At 41.9% G+C, this 20,565-nt stretch overlaps 2 protein-coding genes across 5 annotated transcripts in view; one reads left to right on the top strand and one right to left on the bottom strand.

Annotated features, from left to right (window-relative positions):
• Window positions 1–506: 506 nt before the first annotated feature.
• Window positions 507–10,646, bottom strand: BLZF1 (basic leucine zipper nuclear factor 1). Of its 4 annotated transcripts, none has more exons than XM_030477777.1 (7): window positions 10,421–10,646; window positions 8,562–8,610; window positions 6,983–7,422; window positions 6,126–6,325; window positions 3,599–3,727; window positions 2,804–3,023; window positions 507–1,942 (listed from the first exon to the last, which is right to left on the bottom strand). In XM_030477777.1, the coding sequence occupies exons 2-7, from the start codon at window positions 8,578–8,580 to the stop codon at window positions 1,757–1,759; spliced, it is 1,194 nt and encodes a 397-aa protein (XP_030333637.1). In that variant the 5' UTR covers window positions 8,581–8,610; window positions 10,421–10,646; the 3' UTR covers window positions 507–1,756. The 4 variants fall into 4 exon arrangements, with proteins under 4 accessions (XP_030333637.1, XP_030333636.1, XP_030333635.1 ...); XM_030477776.1 differs by having other exon boundaries at window positions 6,983–7,428; window positions 10,573–10,585; XM_030477775.1 differs by having other exon boundaries at window positions 6,983–7,428; window positions 10,421–10,560.
• A 70-nt stretch (window positions 10,647–10,716) lies between these two features.
• NME7 (NME/NM23 family member 7) overlaps window positions 10,717–20,565 on the top strand; it is a 94,206-nt gene continuing 84,357 nt past the window's right edge. Inside the window, exon 1 of the mRNA XM_030476330.1 lies at window positions 10,717–10,796. Within this exon, the coding sequence (XP_030332190.1) occupies window positions 10,794–10,796 (3 nt within the window). The 5' untranslated portion in view covers window positions 10,717–10,793. The remainder of the gene's footprint in view (window positions 10,797–20,565) is intronic.

Here is a 20,565-nt window from a genome sequence, read left to right as displayed (position 1 = left end):
ATTGTTCTTCCACTTTTCCACATTTAAAGTTTTTCTGGAAGTTTTGTAACAGGCAGTAGTGTAGTAGATGGCAAAGCAAATTTGCCAGGAGTATTTTTCCCTTAGCGTTCTGGAGATGAGATATAGTTGCAGGCATATTGAGAGAGTATTGGTGTTTGACCAGAGGGCCGTGTGGTGTTTGCTAGCATAGGTAAAGGACATGGTTGTGAAGTGAAAATTTGACATGCTACTGAGAAAGGCAAGTAACAGGTGCCTTCCTCCTTCCTGTACCTTCCCCTGACACCAAGGACAGGAAATGCTTCTTGTGTCTGGCAAGCAAATGCAGAGGTAAAGTCTGCAAAGGTTCATGCTATCATCTCCCTAATTGTAGTAAGCTACAAAATAAGTGTTTCTTGGTTCACTACCTCAGACCAGTAGAATTAAGGGGTTTACAGTTCAAGGTCATGTAGTTCTTTTTATGCTGCAGAGAAAACAAGGTCAGAAATACAGCTATACTACATCCAAGATTGAAACTTGAAAGCAAAGAAAATTTATTGTACTTTTCTTCATGCAAACCAAAGCATGGCCAGCAACAGCAAGAACTTAACTTACATATTCTGATAATGGTATGAAACTCAAAGAAAAACTGGGTGAAAGCTACCATTTCAGAAACCCTTTCCCTAAACTAGACAGCTACAAGGGATAGATTTGGGAATAAAACTAAGAAATTAAAATGCATATTTGCATCCTTCTCCCTTTCCTCTTTACATCTGCAACTTAAAGAGGCTTCCTTAGATTTAGCAGATCATCTGCTGAAACTTCTCTTCAAACCTACATCAAGATTATAAAACCATATATGTAAAAAAATACATTTTTTTACCAGTGCCTGTGCAAACTTAGCGCTTATCTTCAACTCCCCAGAAAGCTCATGAAGACACTGGGCAAAACTGAGTTTTAATGCTAGGTCAGGTTTCAACACTGTGTACTAAAGGAGGTATATAAGTCTGTCTTTGCTGAGGATCAGCTACGCATCAGCTTCACTCTAGAAGCTGAAATAGATGGAAAACCATTATTTTAGCTTTATGGAAACACAAAAATAACCTCACCCCACACAGGTTTCCAGAATCCATTTAAAAACAGTTACTATTTATATATTACAGCTAGAGTTCATTCAAGTTCTTTCCGCTTCTTGCCAGGGCTGCAACACCGCATATGCTTTTACTTTCAGAACTTAGAGCTATGAAGATTCATTGCACATATTCCTTTTGATTTCTAAATTTAAAAGGCTGAACACAGACTTGGGGACAGTTCATCACCTTGGCTAAGATTAAAAAAGGAAAAAAAAAAAAGCATGGAGCTGACTATTTTCCATTGCACCTTTTCTTTTCTCCTTTAACATAATCTATCAGCACTTCATTTACTTTGGTATAGTTAGGCTTTTGCCTCCTTCTAAATAGAAATTCATTGAGATTTGCTAATAAGACTGTAAACCTTAAATGGTCAAGGGCATCTCTATGCTCTACAAATTGGACCAGCATAATATTTTTGGTCTTGCCTTTGTAGAAGAAAAGAAGTAGCTTTCCAGACAAAAGTAGTGGCAGTATCCCAGAGGCTAAGGAAATACTGTCAGTCCCTAACTTCAAGGAGTGAGAAACTGCTTAATTTCCAATGTTAAACCCACACATTATGGAAAGAAATACGAAAAAGGGAAGTCTGCTGAACATCAACTAGTGTAATTCTTCAGAAGAGTGCATGTGCAATTGCATTGGCTATGTTTTTAAAGGACTATCAGCTCTCCTTGACAGTGATTGCAACAATTGAAAGTTACATCTTCGTATCTTGTGTAGGGGTGAAACCTTCCAATATTCTTCTTTGTGGAAAGGAAGGAGGATGGGGAAGTCTCAGAAAAAGAAACTTCTGTTGATGTTTCTGCACGTGCAGCTGGATCCAGTACCCGTAGCACCTAAGGGTGGAAAAATTGAGACTGAAAATACATCTATGAAGTTTAATGGGTTTTATCCTTCTCTACCAGATAGGAAAGATTTCTGCTCAAGAGCAATTTTTCAGTTTTTTCCAAGTTGGAAACTAAATATCCATCTTTCCAGACCCTCAATATAAAGACATTAAGTAGTGTTTATAAATAAGTAATGTTCATCAGAAATCCAAGCTATGATTCTAATGAGAATAAAAATAATTCCCATTTCTTTCAGCAGAGTTGAGCAAATCTAGGCAAGAACAGCACAGATCACTAGGCACTGTGAGCCTCCTGCTGCTCAACCATTACTCAATCGCTTCCAGACTAAACTCTTATTTTAGTTTCCTATTTAAACATCAAGCTTCCTGCAGTGGAACCTTATCTTGAAAGATAATCACATAGCTTCTTTCTGTGTTTCCACCCACTCTCAACAGAACTGATGTGTAGGGCAACAAACTACTGCTGAAGTGTTATGACTTACTCCTGCCTGAAATTCTTCTCCCACTCAGTTTTTAAACTCAGCTAAGTATTTTTGACTGGCTTCCTCCTGGCACACAGACTCTAAACTAATTCTGACCCACTCATTTTTAGTGCTAGGAACAGAGAAGGAAACAGTATGTATCATTGTATTATTTATGTTGTTCTGCTTACTGATTGTTCCAGGTTTGGTTGGTTGGTTTTGTTGTGTGTTGTTTGAGGTTTTTTAGGGAAACATCTCTATTCAGTACATTTCCCCTGTGTATAGTTTTTAAAAAAGACAAGATATTAAGTAGTTAACACAATGCAAGATGTTTCTTTGTGGAAAGAAGACTCTGTGTTGACAGACTGAGATGTTTGAAGAGTTCTTACCATTTCAGCCATTTTCTCAGCAGGGGTACTGCAGAACTCCACAGCTGTTGAAGTCTTTTTTGGACTGTTAGTGCCAACATTTCCAAGCAGATGCGAGCTTACAGCTTTGGCTAGTTTACAGTTCACAGCCGCTAGCTCTGTTGTAGTGTAAGGTTGAGCACTAGGATAGTATGTCTGTTGTCTCCCCCACTGAAGAGAAACCATCAGTTCCTCCAGCAGCCTGTGCAGAAAGGAAGAAAGCACTATTAGTGGGATTTGTACTCTGTATTATCAGCAATAGCATACTTCAGTGGAATCGTCCCTTCCCAAGACTTACTGCACAAGCTAAATGTTAACTGAAACATGGAAAAAAAATTGTTTAAAAACCAGGCTATTCTCCAAGGTAAGGCCTCACCAACACAGTATTTTAATACAGGTAAAACTTGACAACTGGCAGGATAAGCACAAAAAAAGTCCACATGGGTAGAAGAATCTGTATGTTTTAGAAGGAGACGGAGAAGACTTGAAGGCAAGACAGTAAGTGATTAACTAGAGAAATCCTGAAGATATAAGGGATGTCAGCTCTAGAGTATATTACCCCTAAGACTTCACACCTCCAGGCAATGAAGAAAGAATGAATGCTACATTGGCTCTTTCAGCTCTGAGGCTGAAAAGCGACAGTACTCTTGGTCAGCATAATTAATTTTTGTTGAATATCACTGGAACAGGGGAAAATGATTTGAGTCTTCTCTGGTCCATAATGAACTGACAGAAATGAAGTTTGCATAGAGGTACTCTGGATTAGAAAAATCATACTTCTGCGTATCAATCATCTCTTGACGGAACTGATCGCGTTCATTCAGCAAGTCCTGGATTGCACTTTGTGCATCCCTGGTTTGACGCTGAAGAATTGCTCTGGTATTGGTTAGCTCATCAGCCATAACCCTGCAAAACAAATCTCCAGTCAGTAGTGTAAGTGAGCAGTTTGAAATTCACCTTTATTCTACTACAGACTGCAATTTGTCAGCTCAAGCTAAGGAATAAGCTGCTATTCTCACTCTCCCACACAGAGCCTATATCAACCTAATTACAAAGTACACATATTAAGAATAATTTATGTTCAACCACAGTCAACACAAGTGCAAGATTATATTTTGATTTGCTGAGTTTAAACAATTGTATGTCACTTAATACAAATCTAGTAACAGACATTTCAAAATACCTTGGGTAAGTGAACAGTTACATTTAAAAATGTAAATACATGTTGTTTTACTAACACAGTTCTCACAAGTATGCTGTAATCTCATCTTTCCATACTCCTCTCTGAAGATGACACCTGTGGCTAAAGACTGCACTCATTCACCTCTTTGCCTTTCTCAGGGGCAATAACTAGACATTACATAGAATCATAGAATAGTTAGGGTTGGAAAGGACCTTAAGATCACCTAGTTCCAACCCCCCTGCCATGGGCAGGGACACCTCGCACTAAACCATGTGGCCCAAGGCTCCGTCCAATCTGGCCTTGAACGCTGCCAGGGATGAAGCATTTACAACTTCCCTGGGCAACCCGTTCCACTGCCTCACTACCCTCACAGTAAAGAGCTTCTTCCTTACATCTAACCTAAACTTCCCCTGTTTAGGTTTGAACCCATTACCTCTTGTCCTATCACTACAGCCCCTGATGACGAGTCCCTCCCCAGCATCCTTGTAGGCCCCCTTCAGATACTGGAAGGCTGCGATGAGGTCTCCACACAGCCTTCTCTTGTGCCAGACACGAGCATTTAAGAGGTATAAATGAGACAACTGTTGACACATTTTGCTGTGCCATGAGGCTCAGCACTGACCCCTCAAGCAGGTATTTCAAATGCCTACTGCTACTGCAAATGCAAAAAACAAAGACATTTAAACCACAGCCAGTTAGAAATCTGAGATCTCAACAAACCGTAACGTTACAATATTGGAGGGTGTTACTCCAAGCACATCACTAGGAACTTTACATTCCTGATCTCAGAACTCCTATCAATGCTAAAGAAACAAGTTAAGTTGCCTAGCCAGGACAGTCACAAGTACTTACCATTCACTCAATATGCTGAAACTTCTTAAGACTTGCAAATTAAAGGGAAGAGACTGTATTGTATTACCATTTCCTTCAAGCAGTAAGGTCTTTTGTAATATGCATAAGCATCATGAATAAATTTAGCCAGTTATAGCCAAGTACAGTAGAAGATTAAAAATCCTAGAACACTATTTACAGATCTGGTAAGACAACTATGCTGGGCAAGTTAAAAGTCCAATCCTTTATCAAATGAAATTTTTGCATTCAGACTAGCTTTTATGGTTACAGAAGCAATAGCAAGATTCTTAGTAGTATCACAACAAGGATTTAACAAAGAGATCCCCTGTCCTGGGTTCAGCTGTAACAGTTATTTTTCTCCTTCTTAGCAGCTAGTGCAGTGCTGTGTTTTTGACTTTAGTCTGAGAACAATGCTGATAACACACCGATGTTTTAGTTGTTGCTGAGCAGCGCTTACCCCGATCCAGGACTTTTCAGTCTCATGCTCTGCCAGTGAGGAGGGGTGCAAGAAGCTGGGAGGAAGCAGAGACAGGACACCTGACCCAAACTAGCCAAAGGGGTATTCCATACCACAGCATGTCATGCCCAGTATATAAACCGGGGGGAGTTACCCAGAAGGCCCAGATCGCTGCTGGGGTCGGGCTGGGTATTGGTGGGTGGGTGGTGAGCAATTGTATTGTGCATCGCTTGTGCTTATTGGTTTCTTTTCCTTTTCCCTTTTTATATTCTCTCCCCTTGTTATTTCCCTTATCATTATTATTAGCAGCATTATACTGTATTTATCTCAACCCGTAGGGTTTACCTTCTTTTGATTCTCTTCTCCATCCCACCCGGCACGGAAAGGGCAGGTACGAGCGAGTGGCTGCGTGATACTGAGTTACCAGCTGGGTCTAAACCATAACAGGAGTGGGGATGAAAATCAAGCTAACTACGTTTGAAACAAGTTAAGACAGCTGTTCTGGAAGAAATTTTTAAACCCTAAACTGCATAGTCTATCAGAATTAAGAACTTCTCTCGATATGTTAAGAACTGTAGTTTTTAGGAGGTTTAGGATCTACTGTACTAGCTTTGTAAATCTGAGTAGTTCTGTTTTTCAAGGAGCTTACTTTCTTTGTACCTTTTCTGTAAACTCAAACTGCATAGTAGGTGTCAGTACAGCTGCCGTGGTTGTCATCTACATATATAAGCACATTGCCAGGTATTGCAATGGGTGTACACAATACAAGACTGAAGGAGAATGCGTTATAACAGCTCTGTAAGAAGGAATACCTGCTTGCTAGGAATTTGCTTCTCCACACATCACACTGGATAGACATGCGCTCTAGTTGTTCAGACAACTGAGACATATTCCGGCCCAGGACTTCATTTTCTAGGATTAGCTGATTTTTCTCACGAGCCATCCGTTCAAAGTGGTACTGCAGATCATCCCCAACAGAAGCAACAAGTAATTTCTTCAGCTCCCGATTCACCTAGAATTAGACCAGACTGCCTTGTAATTATCAATACAGAATGAAACACTTCCTACCTCCAGAATGCAATGCAAGTTATTGCAAACTGCTAACAATAAATTGCCTTTGCCTTTCCCAAACGGAATGCATCTAATGTGGGGTATATTAAGCCTCAGAATCCACTCTAGTGAGCATAAACATTTGAGACTAATGCATGTCTAACACACTCTTACTTAAATACTAACAGAGGCCAGAGAGGAAGAATGAAAGCCTGCTACAAGAAACAAAAAGTTACAGTAGTAGCCAAGTCCTGAATCAATAAGATAACAAAGGATTAGATAAGACATCCACAGATGGATATTGTGTAGAAAATTATAGTCACCCCTCTTAAGGCATATTTTTCGCTTAGCAGTTGAGTTCAGAAGCAAAATCTTTCCTCATGGAAGATCCATCTCCCTGCAGCCCTCTAACGCATTTCTCCCAGCTTCAAGACTTTCTTTCATCGGTTGTCAGAGCAGCAGCACTGGATTACTTAGATACACTTCTACTCTGTATCTTAGCTTGTAGTTCAAGAGGGAAACTGTTTGTCTCAAGGCAGCACTTTGGTCACATTCACAAACCATTTATATAAAGCAAAGTAGCTCAGCTGTGTGAGAGAAAACACCTTTCATTTCTTACCTCTGTCTGTATACGCAGCTGATTAGAGAGACCTTCTTTATCCTGTAACAACCGCTTTTCTGAATTCTTTAGCTTTTCAATTGCATTTTTCAGCTCTAGCTGTTCTTTTTTGGGATCTGCAGCTCCATCTGACTGATGGAACGTGTCTCCTTTATGTCCCTCTGATTTAGCCACCTTAGCATTTTTAGTTGGAACAACATGGGTGATAGCTGCTTTGGGGACTAATATACGAACAGCTTCAATCTCCACTGATTTATCAACAGGCACTTTCCCCAGCTGCAGAACTCCAGGACTCAGAGAAGAAATTGTCTTTTTATGTGGGCTGTGGTGGCTGTGATGGTTCATAGAGTTGGCTCCAGCAACTACTTCTGCCGATCCAGCTGCCTGCTCAGTTTCCATGCCATCTCCAGGTCCTCGGATGGGTGACGAGGCATCATCAACTAAGATTTAGAAACAGCAGAGGGAAAGTTTACCACCTTTCACTTTCTTACAGTCTCACTATAAGTCTTCACTTAATTTCTGTACTTCACAGTTCTGAGTTACTGGCTGGGCTTAAACCATGACACAAAGTTACAGATTTTAATTGCACACTGCCTGTGTAAAAGACTCCTTTGCAGCAGCAATTATGAAGCACAAGTTAGAAAGGTCCTAACTCAAGTGTGTATTGCTCATTGATACTAATAGGACAAGGCACAAACATTGATCTGAGCTGTACTAATCGTAATTTCCCGCTGCCATACAAGATTAAATGCAGACATGAAAAAGAGCTAGTATGGAGCTTGACAATATCACTCATAGGTTGAAAGCAAATCAGAGCAGTCTCATTTTAAAAGTAAGAAATGAAAAGCAGCCATTAGCTACATAGCTACTAACACCTTAATAAGTCTAGCAGATTGTTAAGGTACCATGTGTTTTAGTTGTCCAAGTGTAGGTTTAAGAAAAGCCAACAAGCCAGTTCTGCTTCATTTTTAATCAACAGACCCCAGTATTCCCAGCAATGCTGCATTCTGTTCTGAATTCCCCAATATGCATGATAATGTTTACTGAAACTCATTTTATTTAAGTTCACTAAATTTTCAGCTGAATGAAGTATTGCTGCACAATTTCCTCACAATGAGAGAAAGCAAAAAAAGTACTGGAGCACATTCTTAGCTACACATGCTGCTTTTTTCCTCATACTGCTGGCAGTAATGTAAGCCTGCCTCCTCTATCCAAATAATGAATTTCAAAAATGCACTACTAACACCATTAGACTGCCCAACTTTCAAGTTGACTGAACAGGACCAACAAGTTCTAAATACTCAAGGACTGACAGAGAAGTGTACTTGCAGATAACAGACCACTGACAAACCACTGGCAATACAAAGCTGGATTAGAAAACTACATTCAATTCACTGTTACATCCAGGCAACACTGATTTTCACTGCAATAACGTAGTCACATAACTACTTTCTAATAGCTTCATAAAAGGACTACGTTTAAAAGAATGGAGCCTGGCATACAATCTAACTCTGGTCTTAAGAATTCAAGTTAAAGTAGTTTTAATCCAGTCTGCTTAGATATCATGTGAACCACCTACCTTTTTCTAGAGATGCCATTTTCTCTTTAGCAGTCAGCTCTTCTTAAGTCTGAGGAGGAAATGAGTGTGGGGAAAAAAAAAAATCTTCAGCAAGGTAGCACTGACAGTTAATCTTGGATTACCTTATTTTCTCGTACAACCTCTGAACTCCAGTTCAGCAGCATAGTTAAAAAGATCACACCAAAACAAAGGAAAAAAACCCAAACCAAACCCTCAAACCCCAAAGTTATAAAAACCACACCAAATCTCAAAGGACTGTGAGACTTCTGGCACTTGTTTCTTTTTTTTTCCCACTAAGAGCTGGACTTCAACTCCTATCTCCTGTTCCTCATCCAGTTCCAGTTTCCATTCCTCAAATTTCTCTTTATGGTCTCCATCATCTTACCCTTTAAAGCTCTGTAATGCTCCCAGAGTACAACTGCATGACCATGGAGATAACCCAAGATCATCACAGAACCATGAGAAAGGGAAATGAAAGGGAAATCCCACACTGTGCTTAAAGCAGACCAAGAGGTGAGGAAGAAATGACTGCAGCTGCACAATTGCTTTAGTTCTGCTTGCTAATACAACTTTTTTGGTAGAGCCAATTCCCAGCCAAAGCAGGAGTCAGTGCCCCAAGTGGCTGCACATGCTTAATTTAACCTAACAGTAAAACTTTAGCCCCCGTTTGGCGCAAACTGCCATCCTGGCCATTTTCTCCCTTATCCCCCATTGCCTCCTTCATCCACATGTCCATCCACTCTCAATTCTCCAGGTCACTCATCCTCCTTTTCCAGGGTCTGTCGCTAACTACATTAGTTTGAGACAGATATATCCCCCTTTTTTTTAATTCTTCTTTCACTTTTCCCTGTTATTCAAGGGAGATCTCCCAAAGCCCTTGCTTCCTTTTGTTATAGCACTAACTTAAAAGGCTTAACTAGAACTTTTTTTGACTTCCATTGCTACGGTTCTGCCCTGAAAAGATAATGATAGTGGTGCACACTACTTCCAGCTCTGTGGATCTGTTTTGTGGAAGGCAGATTTATCTTTTGTGATGACCAGAAGACAAAAGAAACACCTTGAGCTTTTCAAACTATAGATATGGGAACATCTTCACTATGAGGGTGGTGAGGCACTGGCATAAGTTGCCCAGAGAAGCTGTGGCTGCCCCATCCCTGGCAGTGTTCAAGGCCAGGCTGGATGGGGCTTTGAGCAACCTGCTCTAGTGGAAGGTGTCCCTGCCCATGGCAGGGGGTTGGAACTGGGTGATCTTTAAGGTCCCTTCCCACCCAAACCAGTCTGTGATTCTATGATCTTGGTATGTGTTGCTTCTATAGCTGGAGCTATATTTTTGCTCATTTAATGCCACAATGGTTTAATCACCACTACTGTTTGTTCTTTTTTGATAGAGGATCTCTACTCATTTGAAGAGAACAAGGAGGATGAAAGCGTAGCTGCTCAGAAAGAGACAAGAATACTCAATAAAGACTGACTATAAACATTTGGTCCTACCCACTTCATCTGAGACCACCTGCTGACTATCCTGCTCCTTTAATGCTCACGCTATAATACTGTTCTTACTGTGCTGCTACACGCACAGTCTCAGCCTCCACACACATCCCCTTTTATTACACTCCTATTGGCAAAGCTCCTTCACCGGTTGACTCGTTAACTGCCGCACTTCTCAGCTAACATCCTGCCCTACAGAACCTCCCCATGACAGGCAACGCGAGGAAACCCCGCATTAACACGCCTGAGTCACGACACACCGCGGCCTCAGAAAACCACCACGGCCCAGCCCCGGCTGCCAGGGGCGACGGGTGCCCCCCATCACCTCAGCCCCGCAGCCTGCCGGTAAGCGACAGCTGGACGTTACTCACCGCTCTGCAAAAGAGGCTTCTCCGTCCACGGCGGGACCGGCCGACGCGCACCGAGTGCTGCCCGGGCCCAGCCCCGGCCGCTCCCGAGCTCCAGCCCTGCTGCCGCCCGGCCGGATACAACCGCGGCCGCCCCAGCACCCCGAGGACGCTACCGGAGCACGCAGCGGCAACACCACCGCCGCCACCACCCATCACCTACCGCCACCTCCCGCGGCTTCCGCTTCCTGCGGCGAGCCGAGCACCCCCGCGTGACGTCCGTCCCTTCTGCCAATGACTGGGCCGCGCGCGGCGGCGGGACTTCGGTTGCCAAGGGTGCGTCACGCCGCGCCCGCCGCGGCAGGGGGAGGCGGTTCCTGCCGCCGTCGCCATCGCCATGGTGAGCACCGCCGCGGGGCCGGGCCGGGGTGGGACGGGACGAGCGGGGCCAGGGCCGCGGAGGGCGAGGGTCAGCGGCAGCAGCTCCGCGCCGTCATGCCAGCCCCTTTCCGCAGGGCGGCTGCAGGGGCGGGCGGCGGGACGAAGCTCAGCGTCGGGGCAGGTGGTGCCGAGCTGCCGCTGGGAATAACGGCCGCGGGGCGGGCGCAGGGCTCTCCTCAGGGGCTGCGCTCGTCGGTGTGCAGGCGGTGTGAGCGGGGCGGCCCGAGGCGTGCCCTGGCTCTTTCGCTCCATTCCGAGGGCTCTCGTGAGGCGCAGTCAGTAGGTGGTACTAACCTGCCGTTAGGTCTTGTTGGAACCCAACCGAGAAGATATTTGCGTGTCCGAGCCACCCTCAGTTAGGAACCTAGTTCGGGAAGCTGAGGTGCTTCAACAGTAGGTGGAGGGAGATGATCCTGCCCCTCTGCTCTGCTTTCGTGAGACCCCACCTGCAGTACCGCGTCCAGCTCTGGGGCCCCCAACACAAAAGGGATCTGTGGAGTGAGTCCAGAGGAGGCCACGGAGATGATCCGAAGGCTGGAGCAGCTCTGCTCTGGAGGCAGGCTGGGAGAGCTGGGCTGGGTCAGCCTGGAGAAGAGAAGGCTCCAGGGAGACCTTAGAGCAGCTTCCAGTGCCTAAAGTGGGGGTACAAGAAATCTGGAGAGGGGCTATTTACAAGGGCATATGGTGACAGGACAAGGAGGAATGGCTTTAAACTGACAGGAGATTTAGATTAGGTATAAGGAAGAAATTCTTCACTCAAATTGTGAGGGTGGTGAGAGACTGACACAGGTTGCCCAGAGAAGCTGTGGCTGCCCCATCCCTGGCAGTGTTCAAGGCCAGGTTGGACAGGGCTTTGAGCAACCTGGTCTAGTGGAAGGTGTCCCTGCCCGTGGCAGGGGGTTGGAACTAGATGATCTTTAAGGTTCCTTCTAACCCAAATCATTCTATGGTTCTATGACCCAGTGGGAAGGCAGCAGGTGAATTTTAAGAATGGAATACGTTCTAGGTGCAATAAATAGTCTTTATTCTTGCCTGGATCTTCTTTTTAGTGCTGCAGAGATGCTGTGGCAGGGGCACTAAGGAAAAACCTGTGTGCACTGATAGCTGACTGAGTCCCCTTTGCTGAAGATGGTATGCAAAAAGCAGTGTTGCAAAGCCGATTAAAACCCAGCAACTTTGAATCAAATTTTGTACTTGAACACATATGCAAGATACATATGAGAGCCTGGCTGATGCACCTGCTAAGTGTGCTCAGCTTTAAATACCTGCCTCAATAGCTCAGGTTTGCCCCATCTCCTCCAGCCTGTGTAGCAGCTTTGTTTGCACTTTGCTTTCAGAACACAAACTCAAGATCAGCATCTGCCACTGAAGTAGGAATGCCAATGTTTGTTTTCAAATACAAGGGTTACAAGTCTGGTTTAATCCAGGCAGAATTGTAATTTTCAGTCCGATGTTGAATTTATTCATGTAATCGGAAGTCCTGCTTTTTGGCTTTGCACAGGTGTCACTTAGGAGGAATGTTTGCTTTGTTGTATTTGGCTATCACTATGAATGTGATGTGTTTCTAACCTCCCTTTATTTCTGAGGTGGTACCAAGTTAACTGATTCATTAAAGTGGTGTTAAATCTTACAAAATGTTTAATGATGAATTTGTTTTGAAATGCCTTCAGTGACAGGAACTGAATGATCTGCTGTCATAATTCTATTTCATGATGATTTTTCTTATTTATTGAGTTTATTTTTCTCAGTATACTCCATGCTGCAAATGATGCCAGTGATTACTTGTTCTATCCTTGCTGGTGTAAAGATATTCCATTTTTGTCTTCCATGTGCAGAAAAATTCAAAGATTATAATTTAGCTCTTTCCTCTTTTCACATTATTCTACACTAAACAGATTTTGTTCTTTAGGATTTTCCTACTGAACATGTGTTTTAGAAGTTTAGATTTTTTCCACTCTGTGGCTTTCTCTAAATGTGGTTTTTAATCTGTTCATTGCTTGCCAACTGCTCTGTGTTTCAGGGCCGCGGAACAGAGCAAACTGCTTGTTTCTTGTGCCTTAGATCTTCACAGTGCCAAGTTGCCATCCTTTTTTTCCCCTAATTGCACTCTCACCCTCTAACTGCAACCCACTGTAACTTTCAGATTGTTTCCCTGTGTTTTTGTTGTCTGCCTACTCTTCCCCTTTGTATTTGAATTTCTTCTCTTGATCATCATTGTAGTATTGTGGATCTGTCTCTAGAAATTTCCGATCATTGTTTTGAGTTCTGCCTCTGTTTATTAAACTGCTCGCAGTCTTTCCCACCTTAGTTACCAGCCCAGGTTGTGAAAGTATGCTTTCTCCGTTTCATTGTCAGTAAAATAAGGAAAATATGAAATAAAGCTATGTGCATGACAGATCATTGTGGAACCCCATTTACTCCCAGCTTGCAAGAGAAGTATTCCTGATTACTTCTTAATATATATCGTGGACAATGTAATATAGCAGTCATAACTGGTCTTCAGTTTAGGCTGTAATTCCCTCCTCAGCTTGTCAGACTCTCAGGTGACATAGATTAAAAGCCCAATCAAAGCCAAGTTTGTCACATCTGTGGCTTCTCCCTTGCTGACTGTGTCAGAAAAAGATTGGTTCTTGACAAGTTCACATTCTCTGCTTTTTATTGTCATATTGTCTTCTTAGATGCTCAATGACTAACTGATTAATAACTCATTCCATTATCTTCCCAAAGACTGCAGTTAGGTTGACTGTCTCTCTTGCCCTTCTCCACTGCCCTGAGACCTCTTACTCTTTCGGTTTTCCCTGGTCTTTCAAGTGTTAGAGTCCTGCTTCTTGCTTTTATACTTACAAAGCCACGCATTTTCCCACTTATGTATGCTTCCTCCTGCCAGTTTCCTAAACTACAGTAAGAATAATTTGGTAGCTGAAAGATGATGGGAAAATAGATGTTTTGGGAATGCGTGCTGCCCAGTTAGATATGGACACAGCATCCTGGGAAAGGGTTATGTGACTGTTGGACACCATGACTTTACATGCCTGATCCATCTCAAACATTTTCAAAACATCTTTTCTTAGGATCAGTGAACCAAACAATTGACTCATCAAAAGACTCTTTCCAGTGGATTCAAATATTGATCTACAAGCTGGATTTTAGCCTCAGAACCTAATTATGTTCTGAAAGTAATGAACTGTTAGTACTGTGTTGCTTCCAGACAGTAGTATAAATTGCATTATTTTAAATGTATATTTCTACTCAGAAAAAAACTGTTACAAGTCATAATATAGCCACAGAAAGAAAAATGCAATAACTTTTGGTGTAATCAGTTTGGAGTGTATTTGTGTTAGACCCTATACTTCAGTCACATGGAAGCAGTACACTGGAAGTAGTTGTGTATATTGTAAAACTGGGCATGTAACTGTAGTGGAAGCGAAGGTAAGAAATGATCTGAAATATCCTGCAGTTATTTGTCTTTCTATGACAGCACTTTGGCTTAAAGTCTGCTAATCACTGGAAAACAGTTTTCATTGTCATCAGATCACAGACAGTATTTCAAATCAGCTCTAAGGCATTCTGGTGTCTTGATTGCTGCTGTGGACAGTGAGCAGTGAATTCCCAAAGAGAAACTTGCTTATCTCCATCTGAAATGTGCTGTCTCTCCTGGCTGCTGGAATTCATTATTCCTTAATGGTGCCTTTCATAAAATCAAATGCAGAGATATGTTGAACTTAATGTTAGTTTCTTTTTATTAATGACTTTGGTGCACTCTGACACTTTGAAGTGTTACAGAAATACAGCATTGGCTAGAGAATAATGGCCTCTGTACACGGGCAATGTCTCACACATACAGAGCATTATTGCAGTTGGAGAGGCTGTACACAGGTGCAGTTGCATTATTTCCTTTCTCTCCAGTCTTTAAAACAGCTGTTCTTACTCTGCACACCTGACAACTGTAGCCTACATTACAAAGACTCTTTGAACAACAGCATAGACAAACATTTCTGTCTTGACCATAAAGAAATCGAGGCACATAAAAGCCTTGTCTAATTAGACTTGTCTAATATGACGCCATCTGGCTTTGATTTTGTGGATGTAGAAGCACATGGTCAGTGGATTTTTAGTGTCCAACTACCTTAATTCTTTTTGCAAAGTTGGGGGAAAATAGATATGAAGTCTTCTGGGGTAGGTTGCCAGAGCTTGAAGTCTTGTAATTTTGACCATAGTCTTAATATATCTGGAGATGAGAAGTTCACTCACTCCAACAGAAAATTTTACAACTTGTATGTTATGTGTTTGTTGTTGTTGTCATCAGTTCATTGGTAAAAGCCCCAGCTTAGAGAACATCAGCATAGAAATTCTCAGTTTAGACAGGGAATAAAAATGAGTAATTTTTTAAAAAACTTTGATTCATTAGTGGAAAGGACTTATTTCATGATTTGGAAAATGGATCTCAGAAAATAGGAAGTGAATCAGCCATTGGCAAAATGAACTTGACAAAAGTTGAGTCCTTGGTTCCTCATGGACCAGCATGGTGTGATCAAATTTTCAGCTGAAGACTTTATAAAGGCAATGCAGCTCATGGGGCAGCTTTGGAACATACCTTGGTTTACAGGAGTTTAGTTTGGGAACCAGGAATATCAACCGTACTGGGTTAACGGGTAAAATGGGATAACTTTGGTGAAAAGCTGTCATTCGGAGCTCATCGTATAAAGAGACAAAACTCCTTCCTCTAATAGACTTTCCTAAACAAGTGCACGTTTATAAAATAACTTTTAACATTTTTTAAATTATGTATGTTTCATTGCAAAATAGTTGCCATTAAAAAAAAAACCAAAACACCAGAACACTACCACCACCACCTCCACACAAATCAAAAACCAAACCATTTTTAGCTCTTCCAGGAAAAGATGCAAAATCTCCTCGAAAGACAATTTCCTAATGCTTAAGATTTCCTTCTTTGGTCTTAAAACAAGACTCAATAGAGTGCCAGCTGGTGATTAAATTGACTTTTTCAGCTGCAGCATGGCCTGACCCTTTCAGGTGTAAGATTACATGACAAAACCAACCACAAAGACAAGTTTCCTTCCTTAATGGCTAATTGTCATTTGCAGCATTTCATCACAGGGAAAGACAAAATATGGTATGCAGCATGAGGGAAAAATAAGCAAAATGCTATCAGGTAGCCTTTAAATGCTTATTGCATGGTGAGTCTTCGTATGAGCATTAAAAATATGACATGGTTTCTTCTTGGACTAGTATTTCCAAATACTGTTAATTTACTTCTTGAGCAGATAGGCTGTGTGCGTTGCAGAAAATTTAGCCAAGAAAATAACAATCTTTGGCCCTCTGTCAGCCAAATGAAGCTGGGTTTCATGCTCCCATCTTTATAGCATTATGTGCTATGTAAAATACCACCCTACAAGTTTCAAGTTGACAGGTTCAAAATCCATGGGATAAATTACCTCCTACTCCAGCCAAGTCTTGGCTCTGGCTTGCAGAAATTGCCATCTCTAAAAGTAATTTTAGATGTATTGATGGCTCTTCTGATGGAGTGCCTCAAAGAGTTTACATTATGATAGTCAAAATTATCTAGGATTACCTAATGATAAATTCTGTACTAATCCCTCTTTATCACCCAGAGTTGTCTCTCTGGATCCTTTGGGTTGTAGGTGTAGTTCTTAATAACTTTGACACATCTGTGCTTATTATATGTTGGGTTTCTTTTTTACATTGTCAGAAACTGAAGAAACTCAAGAATTACTCAGTGAACCATCGCCAGGAATAAAGAGAAGTTACAAACTTTCCTTTCAGCCGGCAATAAAAAGTAATAGGATTTGATGACAGAGCTGGTAGTTATTTAGGGAATTGTTCCAGGCAGATTTGATAGGGATAAAATTTATACTTAAGAATGTCCTGCCAGAGGTCTTAATTTTTTGAAAGCATATCTAGATCATTGTTATGCACACAACAGATCTGTGCAGGCTCTGGAGAAGCTTGGAAGAATGGACATTACCCTTGGTCAAGGAGCTGCCAAGCTATAATAAGAATCATGGAATGATTATTTAGGTTGGAAGGGACCTCCAACCTCCTCAAAACAGGTCTAACCAGACAAGGTTGCTCCAGGATGTGTACAGGCAAGTCCTGAACATCTCTGAAGATGGAGATTGCACACTCCTCTGGGCAGCCTGTGCAAGCATTTGACCACGCTCGTGCTAAAGTTTTTTCCTGATATGTAACTGGAATGTCCCATGTTTTAACTTGTGTCCTTTTTATTTTTTGCTATCACTGTGCGCCTTCGAGAAGGGTCTAGGCCTGTCTTTTTGGTGTCGTTCAGTTGGGTAGTTGTAGACAATGGTAAGGTCAGCCTCAGCCTTCTCTGAGCTGAGCTGGCTCCGTTCTCGCAGCCTCATCTCGCCTGTTGTGTTCTCTAGCCCCTGGTGGCCAGTGGCTAAACACAAAAGCCTGAACCTTTTATCTCTTCTTTCAGTAGTGTCTGTTTCATTTAAGCCAGGGGAATAGTGTGCCTCTGAAAAGAGTTTTTGACTGTTCAGTTGAGAATTTTAGTGCCAGTTTCTAAAACATTAGGGTGATCTAGTGTATCCAGCTAAGATACCCTGCCAATCATTAACTGGCTGGTGAGAAACCATGGTAGTACGGAACACCTATTGTTGTGGATCTGAAGAGGGCTGTTTCCATGAATTGTTGCTGCTGGGAATAATCACCAAAAGTACTATTTCCTGGAAGTAAGCACTGTGCTTGGCCTAATCCTTCCCAGCTATGTTGTGTTTAATTGTCTCCTTACACAGATGGAAACTAGAGGCATGGGTGCATAAGCAACACACCAAGGTCACTCAGTAGTGTTTTGTGAGTGGAACACGGTAGTTCTCCACCAGCCAACAAAATGGAAAGAAAAAGAGAAAAAGCAGCGTAAGATTTGATAAAGGGGATAAAATTTGTATAGCTGGGCTCTGGGGCACTGCTGCAGCTTAGTACTAAGAATGACAGCTTAGAAAGTATTTGTGTGTATAACAACAATATCATAGAAACATAGAATGGTTTTGGTTGGAAGGGACCTTAAAGATGATCTAGTTCCAACCCCCTTGCCACAGGCAGGGACACCTTCCACTAACCAGGTTGCTCCAAGCCCCATCCAGCCTGGCCTTGAACGCTGCCAGGGATGGGGCAGCCACAGCTTCTCTGGGCAACCTGTGTCAGTCTCTCACCATCCTCACAGTAAAGAATTTCTTCCTTATATTTAATCTAAATCTACCCTCTTTCAGTTTAAAGCCATTCCCCTTGTCCTATCATTACATGCCCTTGTAAAAACTTCTCTCCAGTTTTCTTTTAGCCCCCCTTTAGGTACTGGAAGGCTGCGATAAGGTCTCCCTGGAGACTTTGTATCAGGATATTCCCTAATCAGATAAGCACGTACAAAAGGTAGAAATTCTTTGTTTCTCACACTAATGCCTAATAGAGAAGTATGCTCTCAGTACCAGAGAAACTCTGTGAGGTGGCCCTTGCAAGTTGCCCTGGACTGGTCAGCTCTGATTTAAAACATGTGGCGTTGGCATTTTTAGAGGCTGGGTATTGAAGAAGGCCACGTGCCCGTGTGTCAGCGGTTTTCCTGTGGGAAAGGACTTTATCACACAGGCTGTGGTGATCTGTGCTTTATAATTTAGTAATTTCTACATGCTTTTAGAAGGTTATTAGTTTTGAGGCATGGCACACTAGGAAGAGACAGTGAACAGAGACGGCTTCTTACAAATCATTTCCTAAGTTAATTCTTGAGGTTTAAATAAGGTGCTCAACCTGTCTTTGAGCACCAGAGGGTGCTCCTGTATTTGCAAAGAAGTGGCTCTCTCCGGAGATGTGTTCCAGAGAGCCTGTTTTATGTTCTGTGTTTGCATGGGATTCTTTAGTAATTTTAACCTTAATTATGTTTTTAATGACCTTAATTATGTTTTTAAAAATCACAGCTTGTATCGTTAGAACTTCTGTTCACATGTAGCTTGTCATTAGTCTGACTTCAGAATGAAGGGTATCTGACCATGACATCTGTACTAGCTGAAATCTGGATTTAGTCCAACTACCCTAAAATCAATATTTGATGCAATCTGAGAAAAAAATAGAATTTTAATGTCAACTTCTGGTTAAACAGCAGTGCAGACAAAATGCTTGTGTTAAGTGTCCACAGCAGCAAATAAGAAATGTGGTAGCAGAGTTATTTGTCTACTTCACAGGATTGTAAATGGTTACTTGACTGTTATAAGCTCTGACTGTTCAAGGTAGATGCAGCACGCGTGGTCTTTAGGGCATTCGCACAACCTCCTGGGTGCTAATCCAGGTGGTATCAACTGGCTGAAGGACCCTCCCTCCCTTAGCTGTGATTCCAAGGCAACCAACTGATTCTTGTGAAAAATGCTTTTCAGAACATTATTATGAGCTGAGATAATCTGAAGGTGCTGTAGGCATTATACTACTTTGAAGTGCTGTTGACAGCTTTGGTTCAGGATTTGTAGGTGTTCCCTTTCAAACCTCTACTTCCAACTGCTCATAACTTTCTGAAATTTTAACCAGTCGGCTTGAAATTTTCCAGACAGTTTCTACTGGAGGTTGAAAGTATAATGCAAGACTTGAATAAGAATGGGGGGAGGGGAATTGAAGACATTTCAGAATCCTAATAATAAAAAAGTAAGTTCAGCGTTCCTCTGAAGAACTTTAGTTCTGAAAAGATTGGAAAATGAAAGCTGAAAGTTTGCCAGAGGAATGGTCTCTATGAAAGACTATCTTTGAGTATTGCCATCAATTTTAATTTAGAGCCAAGTTTTGAGCCTTTCAGAAATGTTTTTTCCTGTAAATACAGTATAAGTCGGATCTTGTAATGGGATGTGCACAGGTAGCTCAATGTATTTGGATCACATACAGACACTAACCTCATAGTTCAGAGTCAGAGACTCACCGTTCAGCAGCTGACCATGGCAGTGTTAGTTCTGCTACTACTGATGGTGCAAAGCACCTAAACTTCGTGCTCAGATGTAATTATGTGAGATGACATGAGTTATAAATACTGTTCTGAGTCAGGGAGCAGCTCTGCTTTTGCTGATATCATTGTCAGACTCTTCTTGAGTTAGTGGAGGCAGATGAGCATGCTGAGCACTACTGACTACTCTTCGAGGAATTGCATGTGATCATGTAAGTAAGAGTGCAATAATATAACTTATGATCTGCAGCTTTATAAACAGGCATTAAATGGGGACACATTCCCCTGCAGACAAGGTTTAGCTGGCTTTCTAAAGCTAAACCTGTCTTCACAGAGTAGTCAACAGCAGTATAGCATCCTTTGTGAGTTTTAGGGAAATTATGCTCCATAATTAGAGGAATAACATGAATCCTGTAACTAAGTACTTAACTATAACTTCTAATTGCAGAGGATTGGACTTAATGGTTGAAGATTTGAATTCTTGATTCTCTTTTATGAGAGACTGGGGAAAAAAAGAACAGGTTACACTAATCATGCCTACGCGCTTCATAGGAAGCTTACAGAATTTACATAAGCTAGTAGTAAGAGAACAGTTCTTGCTTAGTAAATTGTCAGAACAGCAAGATAATTTCACTGATGAGAGGTAGGATTGCAGATTCCTAAATCTGATGAGAAAATTTGGAGCCTTCAGCCTTCTAGAGCTGTGTTTATCACAACCCTTGAGCATATATGGGGATGATTTACTGAACTGAGA

The sequence above is a fragment of the Strigops habroptila genome, chromosome 2 (genome assembly GCF_004027225.2).
Source record: "Strigops habroptila isolate Jane chromosome 2, bStrHab1.2.pri, whole genome shotgun sequence".
In the NCBI taxonomy this organism is placed as follows: domain Eukaryota; kingdom Metazoa; phylum Chordata; class Aves; order Psittaciformes; family Psittacidae; genus Strigops; species Strigops habroptila.
This window is presented reverse-complemented; position numbering and strand designations above follow the sequence as displayed.

Excerpts from the sequence above, each read along its gene's own strand:
- BLZF1 (XM_030477776.1), bottom strand. Across the intron at positions 3,728-6,125 it reads AGCAAATTCCTAGCAAGCAG|GGTTATGGCTGATGAGCTAA; the intron begins GTATTCCTTCTT and ends TTTGTTTTGCAG. Across the intron at positions 1,943-2,803 it reads CTGAGAAAATGGCTGAAATG|GTGCTACGGGTACTGGATCC; the intron begins GTAAGAACTCTT and ends TTCCACCCTTAG.